This window comes from Pezoporus occidentalis, unplaced genomic scaffold (genome assembly GCF_034315485.1).
Source record: "Pezoporus occidentalis ecotype Australia unplaced genomic scaffold, CSIRO_AGI_Poc_V1 ctg4, whole genome shotgun sequence".
Lineage (NCBI taxonomy): Eukaryota > Metazoa > Chordata > Aves > Psittaciformes > Psittacidae > Pezoporus > Pezoporus occidentalis.
The window spans coordinates 12532854-12547584 of NW_026915724.1; the positions used below are offsets into that span (position 1 = coordinate 12532854).

General features: G+C 42.2%; 1 protein-coding gene across 1 annotated transcript in view; it reads left to right on the top strand.

The window, feature by feature from the left end:
* Positions 1–509: 509 nt before the first annotated feature.
* LOC134171331 (ethanolaminephosphotransferase 1-like) overlaps positions 510–14731 on the top strand; it is a 53080-nt gene continuing 38858 nt past the window's right edge. Inside the window, exon 1 of the mRNA XM_062633474.1 lies at positions 510–605. Coding sequence (XP_062489458.1) covers positions 549–605 — 57 coding nt within the window. The 5' untranslated portion in view covers positions 510–548. The remainder of the gene's footprint in view (positions 606–14731) is intronic.

The window sequence follows — 14731 nt, forward strand, 5'->3', positions numbered from 1 at the left end:
ATTTGTAAGATTCATCTGGACAGCGTGCTGGGACATCTAGTCTATGTCATGCCTTACCTGGAAAAGTGGGACCAGATTGTCCTAGTGGTCCCTTCCAGCCTGGCATTCTATGAATCTATAATTCAGTGTTTTGTGTGCTGTCCTCACAGGCACATCTTTGCACATAATATAAACATGGCATCTTTAATACACCTTTAACCAGCTACGTTACTCATGTCGCGGCTCGCTGTGACCACGGCCGCTGCTGCAGACTGTTCGCAGCACCGAGTACCGTGAGGCAATTAAAGGGGGCTAATGGCAGGCTGGCACCAGGGCCGGAGGGACGTACTAGGGCTGCGGGGAAGTGTCGTGTCCCCCGGGAGCCACAGGGCATCTCCCACCGCCAGCGGGCACCCAGCCCTCGTACTGTACTGCACCGCTCCGTGCCTGGACGCGGGTGGCGGCACCGGAGGCAGGCCCCAGCCCGAGGGGCGCGGCCGGGGACCCGCCCCCGGCCCGGCCCCGCCGCCTCCCGTCCCTCCCGGCGCGGCGCGGAGCACAGCGGGGCGATGTGGCGGTGGCGGTATGTCAGCGGCCGGCAGCTGGATGGCTTCCGCCAGTACAAGGTAACGGCCGGACCCCGGGATCGGGGCGGGTCGGGTCGGGTCGGAGGCGGGTAGCGGCGTGCGGGCGCGGCGGCTGGTCCTCCCGCTTTGGCGTGTCTGAGCTCTGGAGGGCTCCGCTCTGCCGCGGCTGAATGCCCATCCCAGCTCTGCCCTGCTCCGCTCCGCTCTGCGTGCGGCCCGGCCATCCCTATGCCTGTGGAGGGTACCTCTGTGAACCCGTCGTGTCTCTGACCTGGCTGGGGTCTTGCTCAGACCCAAGTGACCAAGTGAGTAGGCGCTGGGTATTTGGGAAGCGGCAGGTCTCTGTGGAAACAAACTTAAGGGTTTAAGTGAGTAGCAAAATGTTTGAAAGCCTGGTACGTTTTTAAAAACCGTGGGTTGGGAGTAATACAGTGTTTCTGTAAGAAAGCCTGCTTTGCTGGTGCTTGTCTGGCTGTGTGCAAATTCTTCATACACAGGAATGTTTTGGCTTTGAGAAATACATAAGAAAGCCAAAAAAATAAGCTTACTTTAAATAATTTGAACTAAACCTCATGTTTGCAAATAACAAGCCTGCAGAATCCAAATGAATGGGTGGATCATTTGGTATTTTTATTTACCAACGTTATGTTGCAGATTTAGGAGATACCTGGGTTTTGTTCCCAGGACATTACAGGTGTCTGAGATGGGCCATGCTACTCTGTTCACACAACTCTTACCTCACTTCATGTTAAAAGCACGGGGGCATGCCAGCTTTCCTTATGTTCAGTTTCCTAAAGCAGCTCCTACCTCGTGCTCCCCATGGTTCTTGCCTTTGCCATGCACCCTCCCAACCTGGCCTCCAACCAGAGCTCTCAGCTTCTCCCAGCTCCTATCAAGTGTTTCCCTTCCCCCGGCCAGCAGTTATGCCTGCTCACTGCAGCGTGAATGGTGCTGAAGTCACTGTGGCTTCAGGAGCCTCCACCAGGTTACTTGTTAGGAACTTGTTATGCAGAGCAGGTAGTTAAAATGTACCAACCTGTTTGTGTTTCTCCAGTGACGGTGGGATAAAACATGCTGCAAGCTGCATTTGGCCACTAGGCATAAGTTACACAGGCCTGTGCTTGAACACCGGAGCCACAGTCTAGACTGAGATCACCAGAGGAAAAATAAAAAGCTATTTTTAGCATAAACAGATATTATTATTTAAGTAACATTCCTAAAATATTCGTGTTGTAGTACAAATACAAGGAACGCTTGTATCACATTCTTCCTTATCACTTGAATGAAAGTAGCTGCAAATAAGTGCAGATGGGGAAGAATCAAAACATTTTTTTTAAACTTGTAATCACTGTGTGGTACTTAGGGATTACAGGGCAACTGATTAGCGAGAGAGAGAATCACATATCAAAACGTTTTACTTGAGTATATTGAAATTACTTTGCTTTCTTGGGAGCAATGCAAAGGCCATAAAATATGCTAGGTAGTTTTTTTAACTGTAGGAAATGGACATCACACTTGAGAAGTATCTGTTCACCTATGGTAAACTGTGGTAAGTACAGGTGCTAGAAGGTGAAATCAAATAGTCAGCTCTCTGTTATCTGAGCTGAATCAGGAGTGGGACATCTTGGAAATAAATAAATAAATCCAAATGACACAGGTTACACCCAGAGAGGTACAGCTGCATGAAGTCAGTGCTGCTGAGCTGGTGGGGTATCTGCACAGTCTTCCTGGTGCTCCAGGCTACAGGGGGACACTGCAGCAATGCCCATTCCTGAAGTGCTCCTCACGATGGGTCAAAGTCCACCAAGATGGAAAAGGAGTGTAGCAAGGAGAGGCAAGGAGACACTACTTACTGCCACAATCTTCTTTCCCACCTCCTCACCTCACCCTCCCATGCCTAGGGCTGCTACCACAACCACAGCTTTGTTCTTACCACCTCCCAGGCCTGAGACATGCTCTTCAACCTCATTGCCCTCTGGCTGCCATCTCCTCCATTCTCCTTATCAGCCTAGGGCCTCACCTCATCCTGCTTTTCCAGCTTCCCAGCTCCTCTGAGGTGATTGCTGCTGCCTTTGCTGCCTCCTCAACAGGACTGGTGCTAAACTCAAGTTACTGTGCGTAGCAGACATGGGTTACCTCTTTACAATCACCTGGCTATATCTATTGTGTGTTTCCTGATGGACCCAACTCTAGAGTACTGTGGAGGGGCACATAGGCTCACTTTGTGAAGAGCTAGATAATCTCTGAAAGGCTTTATTAGGCACATGTTGAGTATTGAGCTAAAACAGACCTGAAGCATCCCTTGGAAAATAGGTAGGGGCATCCACCTCTCCATTGTGCATTACATTGCAACATTATCAGTGGCTTAATATGCTCCATACTTAATACAGTTTATCTGCTGAGCTGATCCGGGAGCTAATCATGACATAGCTTAAAAAAATAATTTGTGTAATCATCTCCTTTCATAAAGGTAAATTTAATAAATTAAAAAAACACTGTTCCACTTTCAAATTTTCACATAGCTGAACTCATTTCTCTGCCATGAATGCTGCAATTGTATGTCTCAGGCACTGTCTATCTCCTGTTTGCAGCTGGAGGAGGGCCTTGGCAACAAACCCAGCAGTTCTTTGCAAAGGAAATGGCAGACCTAACGAATGCAAAGACTTCAGCACCCTTTAGTCCATGATATGTCAGGCTTTTGAAGCAAGTTTTCCCCAATTACCAAGCTCTAGTTTACATCACAGAGTGGCCCCAGAGCACAAAAAAATAGTGTGTTTGAATGAACCTAAAATAGATGTACTAAGAACACAAAAGTACACCCAATGCATTTAGTCCATGGTATCATACTGGAAGCAGTTAACTGTAAAACCTTCTGAAATCCTTCTAGGATGGATGCTGGACCCTTATGACTAGCTATTTCACTATACAAATCTATTCCCATTTGTTCTGCATGTTAATGGGGATTCAGTTTTCTTTTTTTCTGCTCAAAAATGCACTGAGAACAGGTGGAGATGTGACGATGAGACAGTTCAGATGCAACCCTGGGTATTGCTCCTGTGGTAATTCTGCTGCCTTTTTGCCCATGAGGCGGGTGAGCAGGTACTGATTTCAGGACAGTTGCATGCTCAGGTGATGTGCAACTCTAGAGCAGAAGCATCTGATACTTGGGCACTGTGCTATTCCCTAGGATCTGGAGTGACACAGCTGAAAAGCTGCAACCAACTGCAGTTGTAGGGCTTAGTTCATGTTCCTGCTTTTATATTCCTGTTATCAGCATTTTGCAGTTCTAGAGGAGCACTCATGGAGATTCACAGCTGCTTTGGGTTTCTGTTGGAAACAAGCAGTTCCGTGACAGCCAGTTGATGAGTACAAATAAAAGCAGAATTTGGTTCTTTATTTTTGTCCTCCTCACCAGAATGCAGTAATGTTAATGGTGAACTCTTGGTGCCATTGCCTCTTATCACTGTGATCTTAGAATTTCCCTTGCAAATCTGCCTTGAATCAACTCTTCTACAGCACCTACACACAGATTTTCCAAGCCAGTAAACTCTGACACCTTATCCTCCTTCAGAATGAAAGAGATCTAAGGATAAACTACAGAGGTTTGCCTCAAAGAATAGAAAGAATAGGCCTTGCAAAATAGGATTTAAAATATCAGAGATAGCATTAAAAATTAAAATACAAGTTTCCACATTTTCATCTTTGTATGTTCACACTTTTTCTATCCTCTAAGCCATTATTTAGAGGGTAACTCTCTGCAGAGAATGGGGGGCCAGTAAATGAGGTATATGTGGTTTCATGTCAGTGGGACTTCTGATATTGTCCCACTGTTTCATAAGTAGGTAAAGGTAAGTAAGATGACATTACCTGATGCTAAAACACTTTGAAGAATAGGCTTATGATTCAAAATGTTCTTGAAAAAGGGACATAATGGCCAGAAATTGATACAAAGAAATTCAGTAAACAAGGTACAATGCAGAGGGGAAAGAAAACCAACATTTTGAGCATAAAATAAGAGGCAATGACTGCAAAAGAAAGATCCTTAGGGATCAGAGCATCAGCAGTGTTATGGCTGTTAGATTAAACAGAAGAAAGCTCTTAAGTGTGAAGTGTTATATATATGTCAAAGGGTTACATATACTCCTATGCCTGACATACTGTTCAGGTATCAGCTGAAATAATGTGTCCTGCTTGTTTTGTCACACAGTTTATAATCCACAGCATGGCATCAGGAATATTAAGAGGCTTAGAAACGATGAGCTGTGAGAAACAGTCTGAGTACTGTGGGAGTAAGAGCCTAACAAACAGCCAGTTGGTCTTCATGCATGCCCTTAAAACAAACAAACAACCCAAACCAAAACAATATGTAAGTTTTGGCTGTGCAAAGAGAAATCTAAGGCAGGTGCTACATCATTCTTGTGTTGATAAGGATTACTGAAACAGGTACTAAGGGGGATTGTGCAATAGTTTTACCAGTCTTATGAAATGGTTTGATTTCTCTGATGGAGGATTTACAGTCTAGTGTTAAGTATTAATAAGCAGTTGCTTACACCTTTTTTTAGCAAGGTTTTGGGCAATGTGTTCTATTTTAATGTGCTGATATGGTCGTTTATCTCAAACAACTGGCTCATTACCTCATGGTAACTTGATCTGCTTCCTGAATGCATGCTGAACGTGATGCTGCCTTAGGTGAATGTGCTGGACTAGAAGACCTCTCAAGTTACCTGCCAGCTCTCATTTTTGTAGGCTGGAGAAACAAGATCAGACATATGAAGATCACATTTCAAGGCTCAATTGTTTCTCTCATACTGACTCGTACCGAAAAAGCGAAGTGTGTTGAGTATGATTCTATGATTCTATAATCCAGTGAACTACTTTCTAGAAGTTCAGGATCATTCCAGATACAAGGCTGGTTTTCTGCTAAGTCTTTATGTATTTCCAAGGCTACCTGTATAGCTATGAATTATAGATACATAGCAGGTTCTGCTCACATTGATTGAATGGGAATTTTTCTTTTGATAGTAGCATAAGGATTTGACATGATTTTGAAAATTTATGACAAGAGACTTTCATTTGCGTATTTATCTGGAGCTTCTAAGGAAGCACTTAATACTGTTCATGATTGCAAAAGGACAATTTTATATATTATATATAACATTTATTATAGTATATTTGCAGGTGATATTTTTATTTTTTCATATTTTTTAATTCCAAATATTATGTAAAAGCTGCTATAATAGATTTTATCTGCTGTAGTTATTTGTTTCAAACCACCCAAGTTTAATAAAGCTCCTGAATATCTTAGGCAGTGATAACTAACATTTTCCACCTTCCATAGAACTGGTAAGTCAACAACCCACTGTTCTACAAATAAATTCTTCCAGTCTTCTTTGTCTTACTTTGATGGATTGGAAGACTGGGCTTATAATTAAAAGTTGTTGAATAATATGCAAAATAAACCAAATCATTCATTACCCTTATGTTTTCTATCACTGTATTCATTTGTGAAAGGGTCGGGGGCCAAGTGAACTGCAAAATTCTGAAAGACCATCTTCATGCACACACTATTTTGTATTCCTCAATCTGTTGTAATGGTAGCTGACATAATGTAGCATTTCAAAAGCTCTGTAATCATTTTCCTTATACGTTACATATGCTAATGCTGATGAGCCAAAAACATAATGAAATCACATCACAGAGATGCTGCATTTGATATTACTTGCTGCAGGACTTTTTTCCCAGTGATGGCGTAATTGTGTGTGGTTTTGAGTGCCACATTATGCTCATGAATTTGCAAAGGTTCATTAGATCACTTTGGGGACAAATATGCTGAATATCAGGAGTTGTATGCCTTGTTGAGTCTCATAAATGTACAAACATCAACCACACGATTTCGTTTTATTGCTTTATCAAGAGATGTTCATATTCCAAAGTTCTAATTGGATTTTTACATGTAGGATACGCATGTAGATATGTACATGTTAATATACATGTAATTTTGTTTATTCATCTGTGTTTTAATAGAAGACTGCTTGCAAAGATGTATCTGTGATTTGGATGTGGTTTATTTGTTATAAATCTAGGGGAACAAATCTTATAAGCATTGTTTTGAAGAGGAAAGAATTGGGGTTCTGCATCTTCCTGTGAAATACCTTCTCTCTAGTGCGTGAGGATCCTAGAATACAATTGTTCAGTATATGTGGTACAGAACCCCTGTTTAGCATCCTTCATGAGAACTTCAAGCCACATTTTATCTGTCTGCCCCTTTGGGCCTAGAGCAGTTTCTCTGGGTTCCCCAGAGCTTTAGGTACATGCTCTGGCAGACCTCTAGCTGCATGGGAATTTGGTCTACTGTTTGATCTTTAAAGGGCTGTTAGCACCTCAAAAACCCACATGTTTATACAGGCACACATATAGATGTAGCACAGAAGCTTGCTGTCATCTCCTTTTACCAACCACAGAAGACTAGTCTACACAAAAAATACATAGAAATCAACTTCCTTGCCATGTTAGAGCTTCTTTGAATATAGATGGTTTAGGATAATGTTGTGCAGTTTCTTAAGAGTGTGCAGGTTTTTGGTTTTTAGCAGGATTCATACACTTGCCAGTCTGGGCCAGCCTTTGTCCCTTATAGCAACAAATGTGCACCTGCCTTCCGTTATCCCTTGCTCAATATTTAATTATATTTCTGTGTTCTTTTCCGTAATTTTGGCTTCATTGTTAAGTGTTTGAATGTGTCCCACTAAACTAAGCCTTTTCCTGAAGGCAAATTAGTCAGCATCCTTAATATAACTACTGTTGACGGAAAATGGCTGCTGACTTCCAATGTTATCACCTCTTCCTGGTCTGGGTGCTTACAGTCCTGTTAGTGAAAAATCAGATCTATCTAGTCTCACATAGTGAGCAAGAACCTCAGTGCTGAGGTCAGCACATTATGACTTTTTGCCCCAAAATGTGCTTCTCCCTCAGTTGTACTGTGGATCTGATGTCTCTCATCCCACATTTCAAGCATAGCTAGTCAGCAGATCTGCAATCCATCAGCTCTTTACTACTGGCAGATGGGATTGTAGTAGGCAGGAAGCCAAACATGAGCCCTTACTGTGCCCTGGCAGCAAAGAAGTTCAACAGCATCCTGGGTTGTATTAACAGTAGCACATCACATCAGGTAAGGGGGAAGTAATTATCCTCCTTTACTAGGTCATATCTAGAACCCTGTGTCTAGTTTTGGGTCCCCAGTACAAAAGACACCTCAACAAAATGGAGCAAGTTCAGTTGAGACCACAAGGGTAGCTGGAGTTGGGATATTTGCCCTATGAGGAGAGGCTGAGGAACTGGGGCTTGTTTGGCCGGGGGATGAACTTCTTCAGGGGCACCTAGCAGCAGCCCCCAAGTATCTATGGGGAAGTCCTTTAGATGATGGAGCCAGGCTATTTATAACAGTGCATGGTGGGAAGACAACAGAAAACAGGCACAAGCTGAAGCAAGACATCATCGTGCTGGGTATAATGAGAAAATTTTCCTATGGAGGAAAGTCACTATGGAGGCAGTCACACAAGTGTCTTAGGGAGGTTGTGCAGTCCTGTCCTTGGAGCTTTTCAAGGCCCAACTGGATAAAGCACCAAGCACCTGGTTTGAGCTCCTGGCTGAGCCTACTTTGAGAAGGAGGTAGGACTAGAGACTTGCTGAGGTCCTTTCTGACCTGAATTATCCTGTGATCATAACCCATGAATGTGATCTTGAGGTGACTATATTGCTCTGTGAGCAAGAGGATGCGCCACTATCAGGCATGACTCCCTAAGAGCAGCCTATCCTGATCCACAACTCCATGTGCCCTGTGACCTCATGAACATGGGTTCATAGATACCTTCATTAAGTGACGGGATGCTGCGTGTGACCCAATACATGTGTCAAGATTCCTGAAAGTGTAGAGGTCTGATTGATAAGTACGTGTTTACAAAGAAGCATCACCAAGAGCAGTTTACATAATAACAGCTTCCTGATGCCTTAGTAATACCAGCTGGAATTGTCACCCAAACCATGACATTGGGATTTGAGTATTTTATTAGGAATAGTTTACGATGGAAGGAAAATTTAACCATTTTTCCTGGCCGTAAGTATGGACAGGCTGATGGAATGCAGGGGGCAAAGACAGAGGGGAGAGAACTCCTCAGGAACCCAGCTCAGGTATCCTCTTCCCTCATTGCAGCTACATCCAGCCCTAGTACAGACATTGCAGCCACTGGATAATAGAGTCCAACAACCTCAGACCCCCAAAAAGAAACATGCATTTTCATCTGAGCATGCAGTTACGTGTCCCCCACCACCTACTCTTTTCCAGGCTAAATTACAAACCCTGTTCTTTAGTTTCTACTCATATGCTTCAGAACTAGATGTTTTAGGGTCTTATGACTCCTGTATTTAGGTACTGGTGACATAATACAGATATGTATGTGGATGGGGGGAAGGAAGGGTAGTCCAAACTATTTAAGCAATAGGAGATACAAAATCCAAGCCATTGTTTATGAATAATTAACTAAATGATGATATAGCAGAAAGTAAATTTATTATTAGAAATAACAGGACTGTGCTTTGGAATACATCAGTACTTCTAAACTGCTGAACATTTGGAATTCATTTGGCATCCTGTATTGTGTAGCTCTGTTGTTTACAGAATACTTCTCTTCCTCCCCTTTGTGATGCTTTTTCTAAAACCCCAGACTGTGTCCCATAACACCTACAAACCTGTAAAAATATATGTAATATACAATTAAACCCTACACGTTTAATGTATTTTAGGAATCTGAAAGATGGGTGGATAATAATGACCAGATGTGTCAGTATTTCAGTATTCTCTTTAATTTTTGTATGGTTCCAGAAGCGTGAGATATCACAGAAGGGAAATTCATGCTGCATAAGTATGGAATAATTTGGAGAAGGGAGATTTCCCACTGAGCTCTTTTAAATGGTGACTGGTTCATGTCCTGGATTGGGAGGGTCATTTTGCAGCCTTCAAAGCCACAAAACCCCTTGTCTAATGCCAAAGAAAGTGTTCCTCCATTGTCATTTCTCCTCTCCCCTTGTCTGTCACAGAACACAGGTATTGTGAAATTTCATAATCAGAGAGGAGGTGTGATAAAAACAAGCTGTACGAAGGTATTGGTAGCTGTCAGCGTGCCATGCTGGCTGGGGGAGGTGGGGTCCCTGGGGCGGCAGGGTTGGGCCTAGCAGCCCATCCTGCCCCACTGGTAGAGGCTTAGTTGAAAGCTCCAAGGAACCAGGGCTGGGATGCTGTCGCTGCCCTCAGCACCCAGGAGGGCACCCAAAGAAGGGGCCCTCAGAGCGATAGCTAGGTCATACATGGTAGATGGTAAAACCTCATCATTTGTTTCAAATATATGCTATGGAACATCAATTTTTCAAACCCTTTCCAACAGCAGATCCCTCAAAATTTTCCATCCATGATGTAGGTCCCTGTGTATAAGTGTAGGCCAAATGACAAGAAGCTCATGTTTAAATGTGCTGGAGAAGTGACCAGTAGATGTCCAGGTGGCATTGTGGATATGTGCCATCATGCAAACACTGTGGAAAACCACTCTGCAGAGGTACTATTTTCAATAGATCACTTGCTTAAAGGCCTGTTTCGATTCGATGTATTGATTCTCAGCTGGTTTAGGCTGCCTTCTTTTATTTTCATGGAAAGTTAATTTAACAGGAGAAGAGAATGATTTGTTTTCCCCCTCCCATTTTCATTCATTTTGAACAGATGTAAATGACTGCAGGCTCAAAGGTCTTTTAAAACTTTGATATAGCACTTTAAAAGTTTGATAGCACTTTGAACTGGTTTTCGAGTGATAATTTATGTGGAATAAGATGGGGGGGGAGGAAACTTACTGTGTTTTAGCTCCTCTCATTTTGGTGCTTCCCCCTCTGGAAGTATGAAGTACCTTAATCTTCTCCATTTAGGCAGAGGTTACCTCAATTCATCAAATATCTATCGTGAGGTAATGACATGCACAGGTACATCTTCCGTGGTGCATTGCAAGGCAAACACTTGATTATCTTGTAGTAACCTCTTTACATGTTCCCACCTTTTCTCATCATTTGCTCTTTTGCCAGGTGTTGCTTACTAATGGAGAGGATTCTTTTTCTCATGGGTAATGTAAATACAATGAACATTTGACTTAAGATGAGGTTCCCCACGCCTGCAGGACCACTGAGTTGTTAGATCATCAGCACTTAGGTACAGCTATGGCTTTTCCATACCTGTTCCTGACCTGGCAGAGTTTGCTTGTGGAAAAGGGCAGGTATCACAATGTTCCTGGTCTTCATCCAAGTCCTTATGTCGTCGTTAGATGGTGCTCATGTTTTCCATGTAGGAACAGCTATGTATTCTTTTGTACCAGGCATGTAACTTCACATGTAATACTTGAGGTATCACAGAACCATATATTCAACATCCTGCAACCTAAACCATGATTACTAGCTAGTATATAGCTATTTAAAACAATTTATCTGTGAAAGAAACTTTTCAGCTTTTACATTTTTAATAGTCTTCTTTATTTCCTCTTGTGAAAGTGAACTCAATTATAAAGTTGAGCCAATATGGGCAGACTTTCTTTGAACAAACTGGTAATGCTTATACTTAAACTATCTATATAAAGGTGACACCTTTAACAATAATGGGCTGTCTCCTTTGCTATATACTCTTAGGGTGAATCACAGCCCTTCTGTGCCTCAGTTTTCCAGCCTATACAATGGAGATAATAAATCATGTGCTAGTTCATGAATTCAATGAAAATCTGCTGATTTTGGGGCAGGAATTTGAAGTGCTGCAAATTTGTTGCTACTAATACAGAATTAAAGCCTACGAAGTCATTTGAATGACAACAGTTCAAATGCAAATGATGCACAACCGTTTTACTCTGTATCTCTGAATGTATAGACTGTATGACACAGTATGGTGCTACCTGAAACAAGATAATTTTAGTACAAGGAAGGAATAGTCTGTTAGAGTAAGGAGCAGCCTGAGTTGAATTAACTATTTCCCAGCAGTTAAGGCAACTACATTCCTTGCAACTTGTTTTGTCTGCTGACTCTGAAGTTTGTGCAGGTATGCTTTGTATCCTCCTCTTCATGGTAGTCATTCCAAAATATTATTATTGTGATACCTCTACAGTGCAAGGCTGGTGAGGGCCAGGAACCCCAGTGGAGGTCCATCCAGCTGGCTGCTCTGATTAATGGTTAGCTCACTCCCTGGTTCTTTCTGTTCCAAAGGTCTCTCCAAGACAATAGTAGGTTTTGTTTTGGAAATGGCCCATTCTGGAGGTATTACGCACCATTTTTTGGCTTTTTCCATCCTTCAGCTCTTGCCCAACATGGGCATTTGGATTTTTGAATGTGCACAATGCTCACTTGCATGCCTTGTGACTGCCATTTTGCTGGGTTACAGTGTAGTCTCTAGATTGGTTCAGATACTTTGAACTGAAATGTACTCACTGCTAATATTTTCTCAGGTGTGTGGGGCCAGATAATGAGGCCCAAACACCCTCCATCAGATACCATGAGGTATGGACGTGACCAGTTTGCAATAAGGAGAGGTATTTCTAAGCTGTGTGGATGTGAGCCAGAAGGTTACCATTCATCTTGTATTTAGCACTGCAGACCTTGGTCACTGGGATTGCTTTTGACCCACAGGTGGGCTGGCTCTGCCCTGCCACTCCAGAACAGTTGTCTGTCTTCTGACCTTTGTTTTGGGTCATTTTTCTTTCTCTTGTTTTTCTCAATTACTTGTATTTCCTTACTCTTACTTTTCTTACTGTTCATTCCCCTTTTCTCCTCTTCACCTTAATTCTCTATCCTCTTCCCTCTAAGGCAGCTGACCAGTACAGACTTGGTGCTGTGCTGGATTCCCTGGATGGAGATTAAGATGCAAGAACACAGAGTAAAAACACATCTTAAGTGTGCTGCCTGAATCAATGTGTATTGTGCACATGTATCTGGTGTCTGTATTCTCATTTCTAGCTCTGTTAGAAGATATCTGTAATCCAGAGAGGGAAAGCAGATGGCTTTCAATGAGTTATCAGCTATTAAAAAACACCCAACCAAAACAAACAGCAGAAGCATTTTCAGACTTGGAAGTAAGATAGAGTTGTTTAATGCTATTTTTCCTATTCCTTCACGCCTCCCTCCCAAGTATTACAACTTCTTATAAAAGGTATTTACACAGAAGCTTTCTGCTTAATTCAAGTCATTCTTCTTTGTATAAGGACAATAAAGATCCCTTTTCTAGTGGAGAAAGTGTTTGCTGGGGAGTACTTAGCACTTGTATCATTCTTGAACATAAGAATTTCCAATGTGCTTATCCTCCACTTTGTAAGTGTCCTGAAAAGGACAGAATTATGCAACAGGAAATGGCAGTACTTCTTTAACATCAGGTTCAGTGCACTCTTACATTCATCTCCATTGATCGTAATGTGAACATTTTACTCAGTAATTTCATTTTCTGAGCAGCTGTGAACATTAAACTCTCCAGGATTTCATGGCCTTGAGTTTAGCAGCTTTGTGGGAGCAGAGCAAAGCAGAGTATTAAACTGTATAGCAGATTCTATTTCTAAAGTTTTATTTTTGCTGTGGCAGAAAGCTAGCAGTATGCTTTTTCCATGGGTGTTTCCTTTGGTTTGGCTACAACAGAGTACTGATGAGAGAAGAGCAAATTTCCGTTCTTCTGCGCATTTGCTGAATGTTCTTTCCTTGCCCAGAGGACCACGGCTCAGCCACAGACATAGAAATGAACAGGATGAAATGTGATGGATCTTGAAATGTCTTTAGATGAATGACAGAAGCTGGCTCTATGTCGTGGTTTAAACCCAGTCAGACAACTCATTCACTCACTCCCCCCCTTCTTTCCCTCCCCCTGCTCCCAGAGGGATGGAGAGGAGAACCGAAAAGAATGCAACTTCCATGGGTTGAGATAAGAACAGTTTAGTAACTGAGGTATAACACAAATCACTGCTGCTACCACCAATAATAATAATGATAAAGGAAATAACAAGGGAAGAGAATACAACACCTCAGCACCCACCGACCGATAACTTGCCTCTCCCCAGCCCAACCAAGCACTGACCGATACCTCCTGAAACCCCGTCGTCCACCAGCCCTTCTAGCTAACTCCCGTTACATCCTGGGCATGACGTGCTGTGGTATTGAATACCGCTTTGGTCAGTTTGGGTCAGGTGTCCTGTCTCTGCTTCCTCCTGGCTTCCCCTCCTCCCTGGCAGAGCATGAGGCTCACAAAGTCCTTGGCCAAACCAAAACATCATTGTTATCAGCTCTGTTCCCAGGCCGAAAGTCAAAACACTGCACTGCACCAGCTACCAAGGAGGAGAAAAATGACTGCTACTGCTGAACCCAGGACACTGTAATTCTACTTTTTTTTTCTAATAATGACTGTTTCAATTTTTGTTGCTTGACTTTGGAGACGATCAAGCAAACAAAAAGCTGGCTGTCTTACGTTCATGTCTCATATAGAGATATGTTGGAAAGCTGCATAATCTCTTGCAGTTTCCATTTAAGAAAACACAGAAATTAAATAATCCCCATATAATCTCATATATTTCCTATTTAAGAAAATAATTTTAAAGAAATTAAATTGTTTTTCCTTTTTTTTAATTCCTGGGAGCAAGTAATAGTTCTGGACATCTGGTGAGTATTTTGGGTAGAAAGCATCGTTTTACTGTTGTTATTTAACTAGGACTTTGTGATTTTATTCATGATTTTGAAGGCTTGGCATGGAGGGGAAAAGGAGAAAGCCAAAGCAGGAGGAGGAGTGAAGGTCACATATTTTGACCTTTATGCATCCTTACCCAGGTATGGCTGAATTCACTGAATTTCTGGCAGAAAACCCATCAATGACAGAATTGTTGCATGTTTTAAATAATATGGGTGGCAGAAGCAGATAAAAATGATATACCTAAGTGACATTTCCAGTAGTTTTAGAAAAAAAAAAAAAGTGATATACATTTCACTAAACTGTACTTTTTATTCCATGTTGAAAGTTAGTCTCCCTGGTCTGACCAGTTGTTATATGAACATGTAACTGTGTTATATTAATTTTATAAGCATAATGCATTTATTATCTGTGATTAAAACTTAACCACAAATTACAG